The sequence below is a fragment of the Corvus brachyrhynchos genome, unplaced genomic scaffold (genome assembly GCF_000691975.1).
Source record: "Corvus brachyrhynchos isolate BGI_N302 unplaced genomic scaffold, ASM69197v1 scaffold18, whole genome shotgun sequence".
NCBI classification, from domain to species: domain Eukaryota; kingdom Metazoa; phylum Chordata; class Aves; order Passeriformes; family Corvidae; genus Corvus; species Corvus brachyrhynchos.
The window spans coordinates 5289955-5312712 of NW_008246064.1; the positions used below are offsets into that span (position 1 = coordinate 5289955).

A 22758-nucleotide genomic window follows, 5' to 3' on the forward strand; every position below is an offset into this window, starting at 1 on the left:
TGGAGGGAAGATCTCACCAGTTCTAACACCACTTCATGTGGTGACGCAGGCAAGAAACATGAAGTCCAGTGGACCATGTGTAATTGCTACCGAGGTGAGCACTTTCCTGATAATACCCAGAAACGATGGAGTCAGCACGGATTAAGGAAACAACGAAGCGCTCAGCATTTATGGCAACACACTGACGCATTTCAGGGTGCACGCTGCAGCCGCAGAGGAAGCAGCAGTAACATCACCAGCACAGATGAAAAGACTCTAGGTAGTGCTAAAAACAAAACCAAACCAAACCAATGCATTTTCCCAGAAGAAAATATTTTTTTCCCAGAAGAAGAGTTCTATCTCTCTGCTAGAACATTGGTCCTAATAGAAACAGAGCAGAAAGAGGAGCTGGTAGGAATAACAGGCAGGAGCAGCAGCTGGTTTGCCTTCCCTGACAGTGCCCTCGTAAATCAGCTTCACTGCCACGAGATGAATTTGTACTTGGTTGAATTTTGCATGGTCCAGAGTCTGCAACACAAAACTATCACAGCTTTCAGCAAAGCTTAACTTCTCCGACCTCCACAAGATGGTGGTGGGGTGGACAGACAGATTCCTTCTCCAGGGAATCTTGGGAGGTGAGCCAAAGGAAATGCCAGGCCAGGGGCCGGGCAGTACCTGCTCCCCGGATAAATGGACTACTACAGGGCTGTTCATCCAGTAATTTTACCACAAGCACTAAGTCCAGAGGAAAAGAAAAAAACCCACACTTTACTAAAGCTTAAGCATTACCAAATCAATTACCTAAACATTTCACTATGTAAGTTTACATACATGCAAACAGCTTTGTTCTTGAAATCTTGCTGTTTCTCAGTAGGTATTTAAGAGCACAAGAAAACCTTTGGAGCACCTGCTTACACAAGAGGGGACGAAAACGACATTCTTTTGCAGCTTTAACAAAACTGGTTGTTTCTGCAAGTTTCTGCTGCCCTGCTGTACCACAGCTGTTCCAGCCCCACCGTCAGCTTTAGCCAATTGTAAGTCATCAGTTTTCAGCACACAACACAGCTGAAAGCCAATTCTGCTGGTAGCACTGTTGGAAATGAATCATTATTTGCCCAGATCTTGTATTAACCTTTTATTTCCCTTGAGTATCACCACTGAAAAAGGACAGCTCATGCCCTTCAAAGAGACCAGAGAAAACAGCAAAAATAAAATTAAAAAATAAATAAGGAGATAGGTCAGGGAAACAGGGAATAAGGAAAGTTTATGAAGTGTAGCATAAAAAACAAAGGAAACAAAACTTCAAAAATTATTCCAAGCACCTCTCAAGCCAGCTGAAGAAGACCCTGAAAAAGAATCTCAGCAACTTCTACTTTACATGAGCTCAGTTTCTCTCAAGAAATATACACCTGATCAATAACAAAAGTGTGGAAAGCAGGTTACCCTAAACAGAGGGAGACAAAATGTAAGCAGGTTTAGCTCCAAAGGTCACGTTGTTTTAGTCAAACCACCCAACATCTAGTCCATCCACCTGGCTCTAGTCACTGTCTCTAAATCTAAAGCTCTAGACAGCTTTAGATTTTTAGATCATCCTTTACTGCTGCAAGGAAGACAGATGTAGTCCTAACTAAACATGTAAACATGTAAACTGTGCTAATAACTTGGTCAGATAATTATTTTGCCTTCCTGCACAAAACTGATCTGTTTTCACTCACAGTTCTGCAACAAGAGGTCTACAGGCTATACAACCTATGGCTACACAAATAACTTAGAAAACATCTCCCGTCTTAGTGGGCTGTAATTCAACAAACTTTGACAGATGTTCCCTTATAATTTTTTTAAGCTAAGTTTTAGCTAAAATTAAGATTAAAAAGGAAAATTTAGGAAAATACATTATTTGTCAAATAAAAAATGTAATATTGAATCACAAAGATCTGTCACTGTCACTATGACCACGAAATCTGGTAGATGTCTTGTGCCATCTCTGTGAGACTCTGCCCAGCTCTGGCCTAGCAATAAACCAGACAGCTGTGGGAGACACCTCAATTTCTTAATAATTCTGCCAAGATTTAGTTTGCACCCAGAAAACCCTTGTGACCCACTTTACATCCTCTTGCTGTTTTTCTTTGCCACTCAAGTGCCAGCTAACCTTGCCGAGAAAAGGGGAAGTCCCTTGTGCTCTCTCTTGCTGACATCCTGGGCAGCTTGGAGGACAACAAGGAATTTCAAGTCCCAAGTGCAAAGAAAAGCAATAATCTTTCCATGAAACAATTTCCTGAAACCTGGGTAAACAGCAAGAGTAACAGTGTGTTTAAGCTAAGATAGGCACCTTGGTGATGATACCAAGGTACTGGGCTCACTCCCTAACAAAAACATGAGGATCTCTCATGGGAAGGACTGGATAATATGAACAAGTGGAGGAACAGAAAGAAGTTTAATTTAATCAATTTAATTTAATTTTTTTAGTTTAATCCTTAATCCCTCAATTATGTATTCAAGGGCTGTAGTTTTGTCTAAAACTTGAGCATTCAACAGCTGGATAGAGACAAACTGAAGTGTACCTGTCTCAAAAGGTTAACTGGGAGCTATCATGGTAATGTTGCTATGGATAAAGCACAGAACAGGCATCATGAGGCCTCCAGAACAGATAAAAAGCGTTAATCCCATACTGATGTATATAAGCACTGTGAAAGCTCATCTGGAATAATGTGTACAGTTCTGGTCATCTGCTCAGGACAGATTAATTCAGCTGGCAACAGGTGCACCACAAGGCTGTTTTGATGATGAGAAGAACAGAGAGTCTCTCTCGTGGGACGTGACTAAAGGGGCTTGGCTTACTTGGTTCTGCAATTGACAGCTGATAGTGTAAGTGATCCTTCTCCACAGTTACATAAGGTGCATAAACATCAACAAGGGACAAGAGATAAAGGGCACTTTGTGGGTGCAATTAGAAAATGGAAAATTATTTTGCACAAATTGAGGTTGGAAATTAGGAAGGGGAAAAAGAGTGACATTCTGGAGGAAAGCTCTAATGAGAGCAACATCAACACTTTTCAGACTGATGAAGTTTATTGCAGGGAAGATATGATGGTACTGCCTAAAGGGTTTTCCTACAGGAGCAGGAAATAAATGGCAGGTTAAAGGCTCCTTCTTGCTTTATGCATCCTCTAGAGCAAGAAAGGAAATAAATAATTATTATTTCTAGGATTTTTTTTCTAGGCTCAAGAAATTCTGATCCTTCTGTTGAGACCCAATAACTGACTAATCTCCAGAAGAAAAACAGCTCTGATGTCTAATGACTGAAAGATGAGGAAGGGCTGCGGACAAAGGAAAGGAGTTATTCTATGTATAATGTGAAGGTTGACATAAAAATATACAATGATTCAGAAAGGCTAATTCTGACCTGTTTTCCAAGTCTGGAAAGAGCCTGGTACACAACCTGTGGCCTTTTCCACATTCAGGCTGTGATACCCAATTTCTTTGGCTACACCTGCATCAAAACATACCAGACTTGTCATAAGAAATCCTGGCTCCCTAATGCCACAGTTCCGGTCATTCTCAAAAGCCTCAGATGAGATGTGCCCCAAGGACTACATACAAAAAATACACATGGAAATATGGGTGTGTGCAGGCACAACCACAAACACATATACATGACAAACATGGGATACTGCTCATAAAAATGTATCATCTGCTTATTTAAGAGTTTCAAATGTCCCAAGTTTTGATGAAGGGTTGTATAATGACTCCAGAAGGGAATCAAGAGAATCCTACCTATGTAAACTAACCAAGAAGAAATTATCTTTGTAACCTACTGAACAGCCTGGGAAAACATACAAGCAAGCAAACACTGTTTCTGTGAATCTGAAAGAAATTTCTTTCTAACAGATTTGAAAGACAAGCCCAGAAAGAGGAAGGAAGAGCTTTTAAAATGAAATTACAAGTAAACAAGGACAGAGAAAGAAAAGAAAAAAAACCCAACTTCCTGAAAATGGATGGGAAAGGCCACCTAGAAATACACAGCATTGGTATTTCCAGCATTTGACCAGCCACCATCACAATCCCAACTTTCACCTGTCTCAGCCATCAGGCAGACTACTTTTATCACAATAAAAAACCCACAATAAAAGACCCTCATTGGGGGATTTCTGAACTGCTTTGAACCTTGCAGGTTCAAACCACAGTTCCCACGGTGGAACTACACAGCACAGGCTCTTCCTCAGCTCTCCCAAGGGCTTAGGGAACAGGCAGCTCTCCAGAGGCTTCAGCTGCTGAAACTTTGGGAGACTGGTGACCTGCCTTTTAAAATAGTGGGAGTAACTTCCGTTGCTGCCCCAGCAGTGCTTTTAGGAGCCCAGAGCATGCCAAAACACTGCTTGCCCTTGCATATAACTTGAGTAACAAAAGTGCAGCTGTACTCAGTTTCAGGCAGGGCAATGCTTTCCCACCCCTTATTTAACACTGGCTTATTTCCATCAGCCGTAACAACGGTGAATGGTAGGGCAGGGATGTTTTATGGGGAGCCATAAGCTCACGGTGCTCTTTGATTTTGCTTCAAGTGAGTCAAATTGACTTTGTCCACAACTGAAGGCAGTAAATGTATTGACACAGGAGCCTGGCAACAGACCTCATCACAGGTAAACCCCTGAGGCCAATGGGAGCCATGTTATGGATGATCTTATATAGGGAAAGCTCCATACACAGCCAGTGCAGAATCAGGAGTAGAGTGGGCCAAGACATCTGCAGTGCTGAATCACCTACAATGGTCTGGCTTTAATCATGATGAGTTTTAGCTTAGTTACAAGACTAGGGAGCCATTGAGCTCTACTTTCCAGCATGCTATGGTCTTGGGCAAATTACTTCTTAAATTTTTGCTTTCCAAGCTTCACATCAGAAATAATGATATTTCTAGGACAACATTAACTCAAGCATTTCTCCTGAACATTTAAAAATTTGCAGAAGGAAAGACACAGAGGGGGGCAGTGCATTAGGGTTATTATGTTGGCTCTTCCCCAGGCTTGCTTTTGAGGAGAGTTTTAAAAGAAATGCTTGGATCAAATACCCCATCAATAATAACCTGGATATCATCCAAGGGTCCACTTCTTTGGCAAGAGCAAATAAATCAGGTCTCCCAGTGTTTGAGGTGTAAGTGAAAGCTTGAGTGCACAGGAGGTTGATATTAGAAGGCACGCTTGTCTGATAAGAGCTACAATCTACAGAGGATAAACTGAATAGCACGTGGATAACAAGATGAGACTGGGGAAAAACCAGGATCCTGCATGTATCCAAGAACTGACAGTTCAATGATTGGTGATACTTTACATTCCTGATCCTGATTCCTGATCAGGGCACTGATGTTACTGGGTTCATAGGAAGCTCTCCAAACCAGGGCCAGTGCAGACAGGCAAAGTGCTACAGAGGAACTTGAGTTTACATGGAATGAACAAAAACATGTTCTTCTCCAGACACAGAGAAGCAAACTTCTTGTGTTAATTCAGGATCTCACAACAGTTTCCTTCAGAAAATGCATTTTTACTCCAAACTCTGTTCCACACTTGGCAGATTTTGGCAAAGTCCTCCCTATCATGTATTCCAGATGAAATAACTTCCTTGAATTCCTGCATAAATGTTCCTAGCACTGCTAAACACCAGCAAAGCACCTCGTGATCTCTGTCCCAGATATCTATGATAGCTATCTATATGTCAGTCATGTATGACAAAACATAACTCCTAAAGCACTTCAGGGCTTCTCATATGCAAAAGTCTGTGTCAGCTCCAGAGTTTACTCTACACACTCTGTTCCCAGCCAAGTAATGAACCACCCAAAGGTCAGTGGAGCGAGCGCTTGGTTTGGGCTACACACTCCCTTCAAGGTGAAGAATAAAGCCATCAGGGTGTCAGGGTCAAAACTGCCATGTTTCACACTCCAAGGATATCCTCTTCCTCCTCAGCCCTGACACATGGATCCAAGATAAAGCAAGCTTGCGGTTAGGAGGTTATACTGTTGCTCAGTCTGGTTAAACTTGGCTTTAACCACCAAATTGACTGTGTATTTTTGGACTGGTGAGGAAATGAGATGTTCATGACCTGATTCAGAAACTAAAGCTTTGGACAAAGTTTTAGATGAATCCCTTAATGAATTACCAGCAAGAGCTGAGCTTATGTTTGACTGAATTTCTACAGTCAGCTTAATGAATACATGTACTTGGAAAACACTTAGCTGAGATAAACGTTTGTGCTCACTCTTCTTTGAAGTTATACATAAAATACAGAAATACGTTGCACCCGTTGCAGTCGCTTTACATGTAATTTCCCAACAATAAAAAGAGCAAGAAAATGTTAAGGCTACTGCCAAAACATAAAATTAAGTTTCCTTCCCAAAGCTATAAACCTCCTGTGAAGCCCAACCAATGTGCCAGAACAAGAACTCGAGCTCCAGCCATCAGAGGAAAGTCCTGTCCCTCCACTGGTGTCACAGATCTTTTTCTGAGCAGTTCTGTAAAGTGACGCACCATCAGACTCATGGACAGCAGTGCTGGAAGGCCTGAGTAACAGAATATCCTAGAAAAGAAAATATGAACTTTTTAAGGACTATTTTTAATTAATTTGCAGATGGAAATAAACCCTTCTTGGAACTCCTGAAAGCTTCTCAGAAAAGTCACGCTTTCCCTCAAACTGGCCTTGTGTACAAATCAGGACAGATAAAAGAAGGGTTTTTTCTATTAATGAAATAATGATAAATTCTGAGATGATGCTTAGAAAAGAAAACAACATTAACTAAATCACCATGATCATTCCAACAACAAAAACATCTAGCCAAGTATATGTACTACACATAAAACCTCCTCATATATTATGCAAACATGCATAAACCAGTTTGAATTTACAAATTCTCAGCCTGAGCACAAAGGCATACTTTATTTAAATGACTGTTATAAATCCATTTAAAGTACAGGGCTTAGCTTTGTAACTGTCTCTTCATCTCTTATAGTTACCAAGCCTCTGTATAAACAAAATATGGTCTGTCAGATTTTTGTTTGGCCATTTTTGTATTTTGTCTCTACAACAGGGATGTGAAAGAGAAAGACTGAATGTATTTATTCTGGTCTGGGCATCTGGCCAAAAGTAAAAGAGATATTGTAGGTTTCCTGGCTCACAGTGGGTTCAACCTCTTACCTGTCTCCCCGTTTGGGCCACAGCTACAGAATTAAAGCTGTAACGCAATCAGAATAGCAGAGAGGGTGCATCATAGCATTAGCCATAAATATTACCACTGTTCCCTGGTTTCACTCCCCCATCTCCATCACAGCTCTCTTATATCAAACACTTTGAACAATCCTGTCACATGTGGTAAAACTTGTGGTAAGCAGAGCTGTAAAATTTGTGTGCAAGGAGAGAAAGCTCTCAGCAGAACAACTAGAAGAAAATCGGTTGTTTGTCAAATGGAATTACTGCAAAATCAAAACCAAAAATACTGATATTTTGGTATCTGTGATATTTCTGGTACACCATATATTGCTCACTTATACTTTATACACTCACAAGCTTTAGGTGGTTATTTCTCCCCTCCCTCTAACCTGCACAGAGCCATAATGAAATCCTAACACTTCCATCCCATGCAGAAATAGTGTCTCTAGTTCCAACCCCACTGTCCATAGCAACTCCAGTGATGACAGGGAAAATATTCCTGCTAAAGCAAATAACACCAGAATGGCACTCAGCATAGTAGTGGTGAGCAGCTCAGGAAGCTGGAGATCTTCCTCCGTGCTCTGTGCTGAACAGGTTACCTAAGCCATTCAAAGTAATTTTTAAATCCCCTAAAATGATAATTGTGGGTATCCCCCATGAAACAGCAGGAACCTTGTGGCACACATTAGCGTTTAAGTACTCCACCTGTGAGCAGACAAAGTCACCAAAATTCTGAAAAACAAGATATTCACCCCTAAAGTTTGCCCATGTCTCATGGATGTAAACAAATCTAAAAATCCCTTCCATAAAGATCCTATATATTTCTGTGAGCCTGATTTTTTTTCTTTGTATTTTGTGATTGTGGTGGGTTTTGGAAACTCTAGAGAGAGCACTAGTGCCTTTGACTCAGGGAAAACTGCTAAAGGAATATTCACAGAATCACAGAACAGCTCAGGTTGGAGGGTACCACAGAGGTTGTCAAGCAGGGTTGTCCCAGAGCACATGGCACAGAACTATGTCCAGACGGTTCTGGAATATCTCCATGGAGGGAGACTCCACACTCTCTTTGGATAATCTGTCCCAGTGTGTGGTCACCCACACAATAAAGAAGTTTAAATAAAGAATATTACTTGTGTGGAGGTTACAGTGGCCTTTGGAAATCACAGGATTACAAAAATAGGAGCACATAATAAAGAGAAATCTGATGTGAAAACTGGAAGTCTGGGAAAAAGGTGGAGAAACAGATCTTTTGGCAACATGTTCAGAATCAGCCTTAGTCAGCAAAGATGTTCAGGAGATTACCATGAAATGAAGTTCCCAGCCCAATGCCAGGAAGTCAGATTTCCACACTACAATGATAAATATTTTCAATGGTAATTGCTAGGAGGCCAATCCTGCCTGTCGAAATAGAAGTGCCACAATGGACTGCTGTGATGAATTTCACAGGATGAACTCACTTTCACTCTGACCCACGATCGGTCTTCACAGCTGTCCTTGTGATAATTTTCACAGCATTGCATTTACGTATTTCTAACTAAAAAGGAATCAATCTAACTGCTTGGATAAAATCATGCTATCTTTCTGCATTGTCACTTTTCTGCAATGCTATCAGCAATCATATTTTTACTGTTAAATAGTTTTCCATCTCCCTCTTTCCATTTAAAACACACTTTGGCATAATCAGAGTGCTTTTCAATCAGTCCTGGTAAGAACAAGTATCTGTCTTGGAGAAAAAGCAATTGCATTGGCATGATCAAGTTACTAATGATAGATCCATTATATAATCAACAAATTGGTGTTTCTGCTGGCTATTCCCTTTCCTCTTGCCTCCATAATAGCTCTCAGTTCACTCAGACATTTGCAATTCATTTAGTAAATGGACAAAGTAAGCATTTGGATTTTTACCAGTTGTGTTGCATTGTGCTGATTGCAGCTGTTGCATTTCACTGCAGAAATATCTACTTTTCAGCATAGGTAGGATCATCCTTCAGGCATGTGCCTGAACATGCAAGTGCCCTGTCCATCACCTGTGTTTTCTGCCTTCTTGATGTAAAAAAAACTTTACATCTCCAGGGAATGAAGAATCTCAGCATGGGCTGGTAGCTTACCTGTGTACAAAAATTTCCACCATGTAGCGAAATATAAATCTACTCATTTTACTTTATTAATCTCACTAAATTTACTGATTTCATTTTCAGTTGCTCATAATTCCATATAGTTCCCATTCTATAGGATAAATGTTCCATTTTCAGGCTCATCCTATCAACTCTCTTCATCACTGCCTTACCTGATTTGTTTCTGAGTTTAAAGAAAATACAGTATAGGTATTTCAGCACAACAGTTCTCAAGAGGAAATTGAGGTTTTCCATTATGAATAATCCTCCCCACACATCCAAATATACAGTTTTACCTCATTTATTTTATACAGTTGATCTGCAAATCACTCCACCCTGCTTTGGGTTAGAGTACACAATATGGAAGAGAGTTACTTGTGTATTTAACTCCAGCATGATATACTTTGAAATGCAACTAGCATGTTACATTATTAAGTCATTGAAGTTTCTCATTTCCAATACTTAGGCAATATGAAATTACTAGAACTAAAAATTCACAGACATTTTCAAGCTAGCTCAGCAGTAAAATACAACTACCTGTTACAATTCAAGGTTGCTGAAGTCCACAACCCCAAATAGCCCAAAAAGTCTCTACGGCAAATAAATAAAAAAAGAAACCTTCTAAAATTATCTGGCAGGGGCAGACTAAAGCAGAGGATTCTTGTCGTGGGAGTTCTCCTGTGCTACATTTACATTCCCAATAAGCAAGTCCAGACATATTTGTTTTTACACAGTCGTTTCCACACCAAGACACATTTCCATTCCCCCCTCCCTTCTTCTGCTTTTGTGTTCCATCGTCCACATCAACAATTAGTGGAAGTGCCTGGCTGTGCCTGTTCACATTGTTCCCAGACTTTTCTCTCCCTCAGTGAGTTCTGAAGACCATGCATTATTTGACATGACATGACTTGGAGGCCTTCTACAGCAATGGCTGTGTGCAGGGAAGCAGACAGAGGCAAGGAAGAAGTTAGTCCTGGTTACATCTGGAACAGTAGGACTCAAGTCAAGATGTGTTAATCCCTTATCACAAGAGCCCAGGTGACTGAACTTTAAATTACTTAAGTCTTGTAAACCAAAAACCACCAGAAATAAAAACAGCCTAAAGGTCAAGCTCATTGCTCTGTTTGTTTTGTGACATGAAAACACAGGATATTCATAACATGGGGTTTTCCCCTGAAATAATTAAATATCTATTGTATTTTCCATCACGGCTCATTTCTCTGCAACATGAGCAATTTGCCAGCTTGTCTATACACACGGAATGTATTCAGTTTAGAGCAAACAGCTGCACACAGGGCAGCTTTCCTCCATACACACAGGCTCTGAACTTCACAGAATCACAGAATAAGATGAGTTGGAAGGGACCCACAAGGAACATCAAGTCCAGCTCCTGGCCCTGTACAGGACCATCCCCAAGAATTCCACCATGTTACCAAGAGCGTTGTCCAAACGCTTGAACTCTGTCAGGATTGGTGCTGTGACCGCTGTCCTGGGGAGCCTGTTCAGTGCCCAACCACCCTCTGGGTGAAAAATCTTTTTCTAACATCCAACCTAAACCTCCCCTGCCACAGCTTCAGGCCGTTCCCTCAGATCCTGTCACTGGTCACCACAGAGAAGAGATCGGTGCCTGCCCCTCCTCTGCCCCTCACGAGGAAGTTGTAACTGCAGTGAGGTCTCCCCTCAGTCTCCTCTTCTCCAGCTGAACAGACCAAGTGTCCTCAGCTGCTCCTCACACGGCTTCTTACCAAGGCCCTTCATCCTCTTCATTGTCCTCCTTTGGATGGTCTCTAATAGTTTAAAGTCTTTCTTGTTGTGTGGCTCCCAAAACTGCTCCCAGCACTCGAGATGAGGATGCCCCAGTGCAGATCAGAGCGGGACAATCCCCTCCCTTGCCCAGCTGGCGATGCTGTGCCTGATGCCCCCCATGACTGTTGGCCCTCGTGACTCCAGGGCACTGCTGATTCACATTCAGCTTGCCATTGACCAGGACCCCCAGCCCCTTGTTGAACTTCATATGGTCTTGTGTCCTTACCTGTTTTTTAAATTAACCTAGTCAGGTGCACAGAACATTCAAGACCATAAAACACAAACAAAGGAACCTACTGCCCTCTGAAAACGAACTTTTAGAAATATATAGAGTGAGTAGTTAGTATCTTCTCTCACTTTGTTGCTGAAGTCAAGAAATTCGATTTTATCATTCCTCCAAGAGAAGATGATTGATCCCCAGATGTAAGTTTCCAGATTTCAGCTTGTGTGTCACAACTCTCACCCATTAAAATGCCATTGATCTTACAGCCTTTTCTTTTACATGTGTGCCTCTTCCTTGATTACTTCAACCCAAATACTTCTGTTTCATAAACTTGCTGACAAAACAGTATATGCAGATTATGGCAATGAAATATAATTTTTTTCATTTTAAAACATTTATATTTGAAAGTAAATTTCAAATAATTACCCACAGAGAGTTCAAACACATTAAATGCTCATAAAAGTTTTAAAGTTTACCCGGGTAAAAAAATATATAAATAAAAAATCCTCTCACAATTTTAAATGATTGCAGACTTTTCTCAAGTTACATTGAAAAGAAATTTCTTTCTGAAGTCTTTGTCACATGTAATACTTGGTCTCTTCAGTCAAATGTAAGACAAACAAACACAGACTTTATTGTGTGTCACAACAGATTGCAATGCACCAAGTATCAGTATTAGTTTCAGTCTTTATCATCAAGAGAGCAGCTGCTATTTATCTCTTCCCAAATTGCTTCCTAGTATTACTTTCAATCTCTGTTCCATTGAAAAAAACAATTTACGACTTGGGGGTTTTTTTTGTAGTTTTTTTGTTTGTTTGTTTTTTCCATTTTAGCTATCAGGCACAAGAGAATGTTACTGGAAGTGGAAAAATAGGAAAGCAGCTTCTGTTTGTAATGCAGGTATAAATAGCAAAGAGGGAAGAATAGCATCTTGAAAGTTTGAAAGATGTAAAGCTTAATTTTCAAATATAATTAAGGATATCCTGATGCAAATGGACTGGCAGGATCTTCAAACGCTGTAAAGGAACCTAAGATGCCTAAATTCCTTTGAAAATCTCATCTCTTTGAGCTACTAGCCTTCTTAGCACCTATTTTCTTTTCTCCAGGCTTAATCTTGTGAATGGCATTTCAAGTAAATTGAGTCATCTGCTGTTTGCAGATTTTTGGATCTGAGACTACAGACAGATGGGCATCAAAAGCGAATGAGTTACCAAGGCTTACCAAGTTACCACGCATTTTCTCTGACAATGAAAATAAAACATAATGGCTAAGTGGGAAGGCATTGTAAGGCAACATCCTTTGTTCAGCACTGCAGGGGGACGGGAGGATGCACACAGTCTGTTGGGAAATCCAGCTGGGGAACAGCAGCTTCCCTTGCCTTGGTAACTACTGGTCGAGGTCCACCAGGACAGCAGAGGAATACTGGTGAAAAACAGTTTTGTCTGACTAAGTAATGGAGATGAGCCCACCCCTGTACATGGTTAAGTAAGATATTTCCTCTTTTACTGACTCGTGTTTTACAGCTGGAAATGAGAAGAGGTCCTTTAACAGCAACTTTTGGATGCCAACTGATGACGTGTCCACAGGTTTGCAGCAGTGAAAAGAGCCAGAACTCTTAGTACAATACAGAAAAAAAAGGAATTCAAGTAATTGCACTTTTTGAATTACTGGATTTACTTTATAAAGAAAAATGCTGGCATGTACTCTCCTGCCTCTGCGCAGCTTAAAGCACATAGAGTCATTCTAAACCACATTAAAAATATAAGTAAAATGTATAATTAATCACCACTCAACTAAAAGAAGCCTCTTAAATTAGTATTTACCCTTAACACCAACTCACTAAATAAAGAGCAAAGAGAACAGCTGAATAACATCTACCTCCCGTTCCTTTCAGGCTATAAATTTTATGTTTATGTATAGTGTTGGCTCAACTTTTCAAAGGGCAGAATCTCCCCATTTCCCCATAAAAATGTAGAGTTCATCCAGAATTAGTGGAAGGAGCATCTAATAATGGTGTTGAGACCATGCTGGTATTGTCTCTCCTGCTCTAGCTGACAGCAGCACTCGAGAATGCCCAGCTCCAGCAACTGGAAGGACAAGTCAGTGGAATGCAGGAAGGGAGACAGAATGCCTGCAAACTCTTTGGAGATTGCTGTAGATTGAACATGGCTGGTAAAGAGCCATTTCAGGTGTACCCAAACCCCATTTTCTTGACTATGTAGATGACTACATGTGAAATGGCTGTAGATGCCTTTTTTTAAGAATTCTACAACTGATGTGCCACCAGTCATACAGAAAAAATAAAAAGACTAACATTTCACAGCTTTCAACAACCACATGAACCACATGGAGTGTGTGATAATTAGGCACACTCATTGGTACCACTTTTGATGCTGGAAATTAAAATAGTCTCCTCTAATTTATCTAATATCCTCAATCCTTGGGCGTCCTGATCAGGCTGCCAAGAGGCCTAAGAGTGTTATTTTAAGACATGGCAGGACTGTCTGTAGACATTAGACTGGAATGCTTTCACTTCACACATATTTTCAAAAAGCAAAAGGAAAAATACTTCCCATGACTGCTGACTCAGGTTAACGTTATACATGGGTTTGACTTGGGTTGAGCTTATACATGGATCCTTCTGGAACAAATACCATAGGAAGAAGGTTTGGCTTATGATTAAGGTAAGGGAACTGGGTCTGAAGACTTCAGGAATCCAACTGTCACACTGCTATACAACATGGGAAAAGTTGCTTAAACTCCAGTCGTTTCCTTGAATATCAGCACTGCAGGGATGAAGTTGTTTCTTCGCACCTCCTCCAGCCAATACAATCTGTCAAGGCTTAAAATTCTTCAGAGAGTCTGTCTTCACCAACATATGTACAGACATCTAACAGCATTCAGTCATGGGTGGAAAGAAGATCCCGCAAGACATTTTGGTGTTTCAGGGTGGCACACTAACACTTTAAAAGTTCATTCTTTGTGGACCTCAAGCCTCAGCCATTCATCAGTGCACAGCTCTGCCCTCAGGCCATACAGCAGATAGAGACTCAGATTGCTGATGATTTAGTGCTCTTAGCCCGGAACTGTCTTTCCTCATGCTTCTTGGTTTAGATCACACTTCCAACACGGAAGCCATGATTAATAGTAACAGCAAATCCCCCTCTAATGAATTTATGCAAAAGGAATGACAACACATGATGAAAACCACATTCCAGAACATGCAATGATCTACTGAGAAGCTGGCAAACTCATACACAGCATAAGAATACTGACTAAGCACCTTTTTTTACCTCGTCCTTACTCTTCCTTTCTTTCCCAAGTCTTGTTGGGACTATTGTGCCTCCAGTTTCGACATCCATCTCAGAGAATCCTTTTCCCAGAAGTCTCTACACTACACTCCTACTAGTCAAATCCAATTTCACTCCTCAGATTGACTCTATGCCTTTGGAACAAGATCCAACCAACTGTGGAGTTCAATTCCATGTGCCTGTGTAGTGGCTGAACAATAGTCTGTCTCCAGGAACTTTCACTTGCCTGAGTGTGTTTTGTCAGAGCAGTGAAACCAGGGAGTTTCCATCCTTGGGGAAATTCAAAATCTGATGGGGCACAGTCCTGAGCAACGTGCTCTAGCTGACCACTGGGTCAGCAGTAACATCTGGACTAGACAACCTCCAGATCTCTCTCTTCCAAACTCAACAATTCCAAGGTTCTGTAAAAACACTTGTTTGCACTTATACCTGCTAAAATCCACATGGCCAAAAGCAAGGCAACACAGGCTTAGCAAACACATTAAATGCACACCTATTTAAAGGCATAGAACAGTCCTGTACCAGTGGAAATTTGCCAAGGATTAAGGCTAGGTAGCAAAAATAGAGTGACACACTTGAGCAATCTCTACATAATTCCTCTTTGCAGATTTCCTTGTACAGTCCATTCAAAATAAATAGCAAGCAGGTAACAATCCATTTCTTCCACTAGCCAGGCAACAGGCACTGCTTATGGCACCTGTTTAGTCCACCACATTCCTAAAGCCATCCCATTTCTATGGAGAGCTTGTCTTCACTGAAAAGTTACTTCATGCTTGGACTCAGATTTTACCCCAATCTAGCTCACCAAGTACTGATTTCTACAATTCCATGGAAAACACGTTTCCAACCTCTTCTAAAGGAAACAACAGACATGTAGCTTCTACAAACGAGACCCAAACTTCAGTCATTCATAAATGACCCCTGGTAAGTCCGTAACTGGAAGTCCTGTGTTTTGTAGAGTTGTCAGGCAGCACTCAGAGAGGCTTGCTTTCTTCAGCTTGCAGAAACAGAGTATTTTCTTATTTTCATTGTTCCAGCAGCATTACTGACATGAAAAGTTGACTGAAAAGTGCACAACGCCTGTTGTAAATAAATGACGGTAAGGGCTTCAGAACATGGCAGACAATGCACACACTTCCACCTAATGAATCGCCAGTTGTATGAATGTGTTCTCCAGCAGCTTAAAAAAAGGCATATAGCTCTCTCACCCTGGTCACAAAAATAGATTAAGTCTTCATCTTATGACACAGGTTCTGTTTTTGGAGCAGAACGTCACAGGCACCCTTTGCAATAATGACCATAAGGTCTGAAGAGTCACGGTGTGTGAAATAAATGACAGCCATGAAACACACACTGCAATGCATTTGCTCTGCATCCCACTGGGTCACGCTTATATAATGTAATTTACTGTCAAGCTAAATCTTATGAAAATTTGAAGGATGTTATAAAGCATTCTATGAATCCTCAGTGTCAAAAACTGAAAGACTGTGTTAAGTTTCGGCTCTCTACTGTGTAAATAATGCTTTCATGCTTTAAAGATTTCATATGTATTTATATGCAAGCAACTTAAGAGAGACAGTAATACAGAAGCAAACACTAAACTGAAGCATTACACTCCAGTTTCTACAACTACCTAAAGAATGAACACAAAAATCATTCTGCAGCAGAAATTGTCACATACATCAGTGTTTTAGCTCACTGCTAGTATGAGAAATAGTTCAGTAGCAGTACAGAACTGTGTCACCAAACAACCAATAATAGTTTATATTTATTGATGGCATCTTATATTCCTTATGTATGTGTGTACATATGTTTTCCTTTTCAGTAGAAAACCCACACTCCATTCAAGATTGAAATCTTTTACTTTTAGCCTTTGAAGACACGCACAAGTCTCCCTGTTCGAGAGACTGTAACACTTTCTCCAGGGTGCCTACAGTGCAAGCAACAGTAGAAAATTGAGACAGCAGCCCCCTGCAACCAGATCAAGGCCTGGAGCCAATTCCCAAAGCCTGGTGATCGGTCTAGGGTAAAATAGCCCACATTGTGACATCTCTTGTCGGCTGTTGATGTCTTCCTGGATACTGCATTTCTCTTGTAACCAACTCTGCTCTTTCATTATTCCCTGTGCATGGGATGCCTTTTGACAGAAATTCAGCTTTTCTTCAAAGGGATGGGAACCACCTGTGTTACTTCACTCAACATGAATGTCCACAGATTGGGCAACCAATGCTGACTCAGTTTTTGGCTCCTTTCTGCTCCCATTAGCCCTGCCAAGCCAGCACCTGGGCACACCAACCTACTTCCATGACTGTCCGTATACCATCAACAAAACGAGGTTTGAATTCTGGTTTCAGTCATATCTGTGTAGCTCCCTTGAATGCAATGTGGTGCCCAGGTGAAGCTGAGCAAAAGCTGAACCCTGTGGGTCTGTGAACAGGTGCTGGAACCTCCTAGGTAGAAATCACTACCCTCAACTTCACTCCTGATCCCTCTGGAGCATGACTCTTCTTCTGTTCCACTAATTCCCAATACAAGCATGGTGTAAACTTCCCTGAGGCCAAAAGTCTCACCATCCACATTTCTGTGAGGTTCCTTCCACATTCATGACTGATTTCTCCAAGGAAATTCGCATTCCTCTGAGCTCAAAGTCCTCACAGGCTCACAAATAAACAAATACGGTCTAAGAGGTTGGGTGAGACCATTTAGGATAATCTCCTACTACAAAAAGTGATGTTTTATAAGACACCACACTTTTCTATAAGCTGATGGTCTGTTTGTGTTATGCTTTAGAACAAAAAAGACTCAGAGCTCCCTTAATTGCAGTGCTAGCTATTATGATTGTAAACATGAATCCTTTCTTTTATCCTTGAGATAAATTCAAAGTGCCATCTTAACACTCCTGAGCAAATACCTCTCGCCCCTTCCTGTCTTTAAATATATCAGCCCTTGAGGAAGGAATCCAAATTTAAACTTCAAGGCCACAGAGGCTCAGGACAACTCACAGCCCGCCCTGTGAGAGCGAGAGGGAGAACAGTTGCAGATTTAATTTTCGAGAAACATTTCTCTCTCCCCTGTCTCTCTCCCTTCACTGCCTTTTACCAAGAAAACAAACATTTCTTTCATTCCTAGATCACACTGGAAGCTGATTTCTTTTCACCTTTGAAAGAATTCACTAGATTATTCCCCATCTGCAGCTTCCTAAAGCGATTCCTAGACTGAAGTGCTGTTCTCATCAGCCCACCCTGCAATTACCGGGAGACAAGAAGCACCCTGCAAAAACTGTGACAGAACAAAATCATTTCACAGTGATTTATTAGGCATGCAGCCATTAATGACTTTGCAAGTGTGGAAAGCAAGATGGAGGGGCAGAGCCTCAGCCAACAGTAGCTGTCAGAACATCACTGTCATCTATCAGGTTAGAACTATTTAAGCCATCTGATGTTCAGCCTGGCATCCCAACATAACACCCAGCCTGGAAACAGCAATAAATTTTGACATTGAGGAGTCTCTTCAAAATCACAGAGGCTGACAAAGAAATGGGAGAAAGTATCCAGAGATGTTTCTTTGTGTGGCATTGAAAACAAAGAATCCTGATCTCCCACCACATCCTTCCAGGGCATCAACTCTGTTGTCAGGGCTGAAATACCAGAGGCAAGAGCGACCTCACTGAACTGAAGATGTTTTGATATTCATTCACAGATGTTACTTTTGTGCTTATTGTGACAAAATTTCTTTGTTCTTTTGAATAAAAAGTCACCTTGCAATGTATTTGAGAAAAATCCAAGGAAGTGCCAAGCTCCTGCAATTCCCACCTGCTGAAGAGCAGTGGGTGCTTGGCACCTGGCATAGCGAAGCTCTTGAGACAGGTTCTGCTGTCAGTTGCGCTCATGTAAATACAACAACTTTGCTGGTACTGACTGAACCATCCCAGATAAAATTCAAAGTAAACAAGAGCAGAATATCTCTTTTTTTTTTTTCTTTTTTTTTTTTGCAGCACCAGGTCCTACAATGGCAATGTTAACATTAGAACAGATTGATTTTGCAAAATGACAAAAGAACATTCTGATCTCACTGCTGTGAGCTCCTACTCAGCAGACAATTGCATCCCATCTCAGAATAGAGTTTTTAAAATGTTCAAAGCAATGTGCAAGCATTATCTTGTAATGGCTTAAAAAGGAATTTTATAATGCTAATGCCTTCATATTACAGATATGATGCATTTAGAGAGCAAAGGTTTCTATTTAAAACTGTAGCAGCTTTCAAAGATATTCAGACCAGAAATTTCCATTTAGGCATCTCTAATCTCAAGACTTCTGAATGTGCTGCTGGGACAGACAGAGGTTGACAGGACCTTTACAAAGGCTCCTGCAATTATATTATTGTCCATCTAAATTACTAGTTTAAGTCAGTTGTGTATTTACAAATAAAACAACAACCAACCAAGAAGATGTTCCATCATTCCAGCCATTCAGCAAACACTTCCCTGCCACACTACAGAATACAGTGGCCCCTTCTTTATTCTTGGCTACTGAACAGAAGATGAGAGCAGTGAGGAAAGCCAACGTGCAGGAACTTAGTGATCCTCCACCACCCCCAGAAGGACAGGCAAGGCACCACCCACCTGTGCTGAAGGAGACTGGGCACAGAAAGAAGGTGAAAATAGAGTGTTCCCAGGTTTTTTGTATCATGTCTTGTTCTTCCTTGAGAAAGATGTACCTGAGAAAACCTGGAGTGTTGCAACCACAAACCAGCTTTCTTTAACGGATCCATTTTTTCCCACTGTCAAAGACAGACCCAAAACAAACTATGTGGGAGAGAGAAGAAATGTGTACAACCTTCTTTTCAGAAATCCCTATTATTCCACAATCCTCTAATTAACCTAATTATAGTGTATTTTGCATCCGTCACCTTTTTTTTTTTTTTCACAATATGTATTACTTTTTCAGTCAGCGTTTCTACGTGACCAATAAATATGTTTTAGGCCAGCCTGCATCACAACAGTACCTCTCTGTCCTATCGCTTTCTCTTTCAGAATTGACTCCTCTCTCCTCTCCTACTCAGACCTTGTTAGCTCTTCTCTTGTTCCTAATTTGAAGATCCAAATGAGCATGAATTACATGCCTCAGCAATAAACATGATCTCAGAAACACAAAGAAGAGGATGAACAAAATAAAAATTACTGTCTGGTGAAAGCTCCCTTGACAACTACAGCTACACTGACAGGCGCCACTGAAATAATAGGAATGATGCTTCAAAACAACAGCCAAGACAACGTTATGAAAGAGAAAAAAAAACAGTCTAAACAGATCTTTTCAAATGCAGATTCCACTGTCAAGTAAGGAGAATGAGAAAAATGTTCTTTCTTACAGCACAGCCATGTTCAAACTCTGCCAGATTACAGAAAACCACTAAAAATGTGCGTACAACCTGAAAGACCCTGGCCAGCCCAAAGTCCATTTAAGGAATGTTAGAACGATGTAGAATGGAAGAGAAGGATCATATCTTGGGGATGGAGAGGAAGGATTGAAGGTGTTATCGCATTACTAAATCTTGAATCACTTCCAACTGGGTGAACAACAAAACTTATGTTGACTTCAGTGCAACATCAGGCATTTGCAGGCTTGTATCTGAATCACTGCTATTACCCAGGTGACAAACTGCAGAGCAAAAAGCCAAGAGATGGATGAACATGAAAAATTATGACCCACTACTAAAAATGCTCTATCCAAGACAGAACTAAGGCAACACTCATAAAGAAAGGTTGTCCACGGATTAGGGAGAAAATTAGGCAAAAACGTTAGCATTCCTCTATCAATAATGATTTAGTGCAAAGGAGTTCTTAGGTACTTTTTTCATGTTAGCTTCACACCATAAAAGGAGGAAAATTGTTCTAAGTTCTGGTGTGGTCACAGATATCTGGTGGTGAGCAGGGATTTCAAAAACACCAGTTGGATGGTGTAAAATCCTGCAACAATCACAGGACACTCCAAAACTACCTATGGCTCCTGAGCAGGCAGAAAATGCAGTTCCTGGGAGCAGCAGTGGGGATGCAGCTGCCACAAGAGTTTCTGGCTAGACTGAGTCAGAGGTGGGGGGGAGGGCAGTGGAAAGAGATGGCAGAGACAATATTGCAGGCAGGGTGGGAAGGAATAATGAGCACAGGGTGAGTGGTGCTTTGGTGTGGTACATTTTATTTGCTGGTATTTTACATCCCTATTGTGAAGTACTACTGGCAACATGGTAAAGTTTATTGCCTAAAATCTTCTGTCACAAATACATAGGCAACACCCATGTTAGCAGAAACAGACCCTTTTCTTCTAGTACTGAATGCACTCAGAGCTCCAGAAGTTTGGCTTGTGCTCTTGGGCTTGCATTCCTCCCCAGAGAAAAATAAAATCTGCAGAAGAGTCATGTATTTTTCCTCCATTTTATTCCACACACTCAAGACACCTAATAAATTTGCTTTGACTTCTTATTCTTTCCTAAAACAAAGGAAAAACTTACAACCAGAAATATCTTTTTGCTCCTTGGTGGCCTGGCAGAGACACGGGTAGAACTGTTTCCCACTTTGAGATAATGAGATTTAAAACAAACTAATAAACAAAAAAACCATAAACACCAACAATCAATAAAACACAGAGTGCACAGGAAAGATAGAAGGACTTTGTCATTTCTTGCCAGAAGCACTGAAACCAAAAGTACATCAGGACTGAGAATAGAAAACTAATAGCTACATAGATCACAAGAACAACCTAATAGTAAAATAATCTAATAGTAAAAAACCAATAACCTAAGTTTTGAGAGGCATGTAATTCTGAAGATGCAGCCAGTCAGCCTTTTAGTACTCACTAGAAATAGAAACTTTTGATCTGTGGTTATTCCGTATCTATATACTCTAATTTCTTGTGTGTTACTTTATAGTGGAATATACAAAACAAAACAGAGCTGGTGAACAGACTGCATGGCTCACTAGTCTGCTCCACTGTGAATACAACTGCCCTGCTCTTTCGGCAATGACCAGACTGCTTGGATCCAAATCTGAGCGAGCTCTGGGTTGCCCAGCCCTGGGAAATTCAGAAGTGGATTACTTTTGAGAGAGAGGGAAGAGTCAGATTAAACCCGGGTTCAGCCACAGGCAGGGACAGTTCCCGGAGCCGAACCTGGAAATGTTGAAACCGGAGTTTGGGGGTGAACAGACCTTTTGCTAAACGGTGCTGCGAGTGTGAGAGGGAACTGGGTGAGATCAACTGAGCCAAACCCACAGCCCAAGGCACATGAGCACTTGTACAGCAGGGAGTAAGAGTCACTGCTGAAACTAGGATAGTGAAGATACTCCTCCGTGCCACGGACACTGCATCCTGAGCTCCCAGCACTGCACGGGGGGCCAAGACCCCACTCTTCAGCCCACGCCAGATGTGGAGGACTCGCCTGTTGCGGGAGTGCACCCCCAGCCCAGCATGCCCCAACTCCAGAGCTCGGCGCAGGAAACACCTCTCCCTGCCTTTCGCTGCGCACCATGTCAGAGAAAAACATGCCCAAGCCACGCCAGCTGCCGAAAGGGAGGAAGAGCAAGGAGCCACTTACGGGGATGTGCAGTCGCAACATGAGTTTCTTGTGGCTGGAGCTTTTCCTGCTGCTGCTGCTGCTGGAGGCATCCTTCTTCTTGTCCATGGCAGTGCTTCCCATGCCTTCACCCAAGCGCGGTGCTGAGCGATGGATCTGGAGAGGGAGGCTCCTCTTCCACCTCTCCCCACCGTCCCACGGGCCGCAGTTAGTCCAGGCTCCTTATTTTCTTTTTTCTTCCCTCTCTCTCTCTTTTTTTTTTTTTGTTTTCCCCCTTCCTAATGGCCTTAGGAAATTTGGGGAAGCGGGAAGGGGGGGAGGCAAGCGGAGGGGGGAAGATGAGAAAAGCCAGGGAGGGGGAGGAGTTTCTCCAGCTCCGGTCTTTAATCCCAGCAGCGAGGTGTCAGGGGGGACCTTCGCAGGAGCATGAGATGCCCTCACAGACGCTGCTCCCTTTCTCACTCTTCCGCCCTTTCAAAAATATCCGGAGCATCCTGGAGGAGGGGGGGGAGAAAGTTTCCTTCCCCTCGTCCAGCCCGGTCGCACTCTCACCGAAAGAGAGAGAGAGAAAAAA

At 41.6% G+C, this 22758-nt stretch overlaps 1 protein-coding gene across 1 annotated transcript in view; it reads right to left on the reverse strand.

The window, feature by feature from the left end:
- The window catches only part of PRKAG2 (protein kinase AMP-activated non-catalytic subunit gamma 2), a 216921-nt gene extending 194169 nt beyond the window's left edge, over positions 1-22752 (reverse strand). The window contains exon 1 of the mRNA XM_017746720.1: positions 22206-22752. Within this exon, the coding sequence (XP_017602209.1) occupies positions 22206-22307 (102 nt within the window). The 5' untranslated portion in view covers positions 22308-22752. The remainder of the gene's footprint in view (positions 1-22205) is intronic.
- Between the last annotated feature and the right edge of the window lie 6 nt (positions 22753-22758).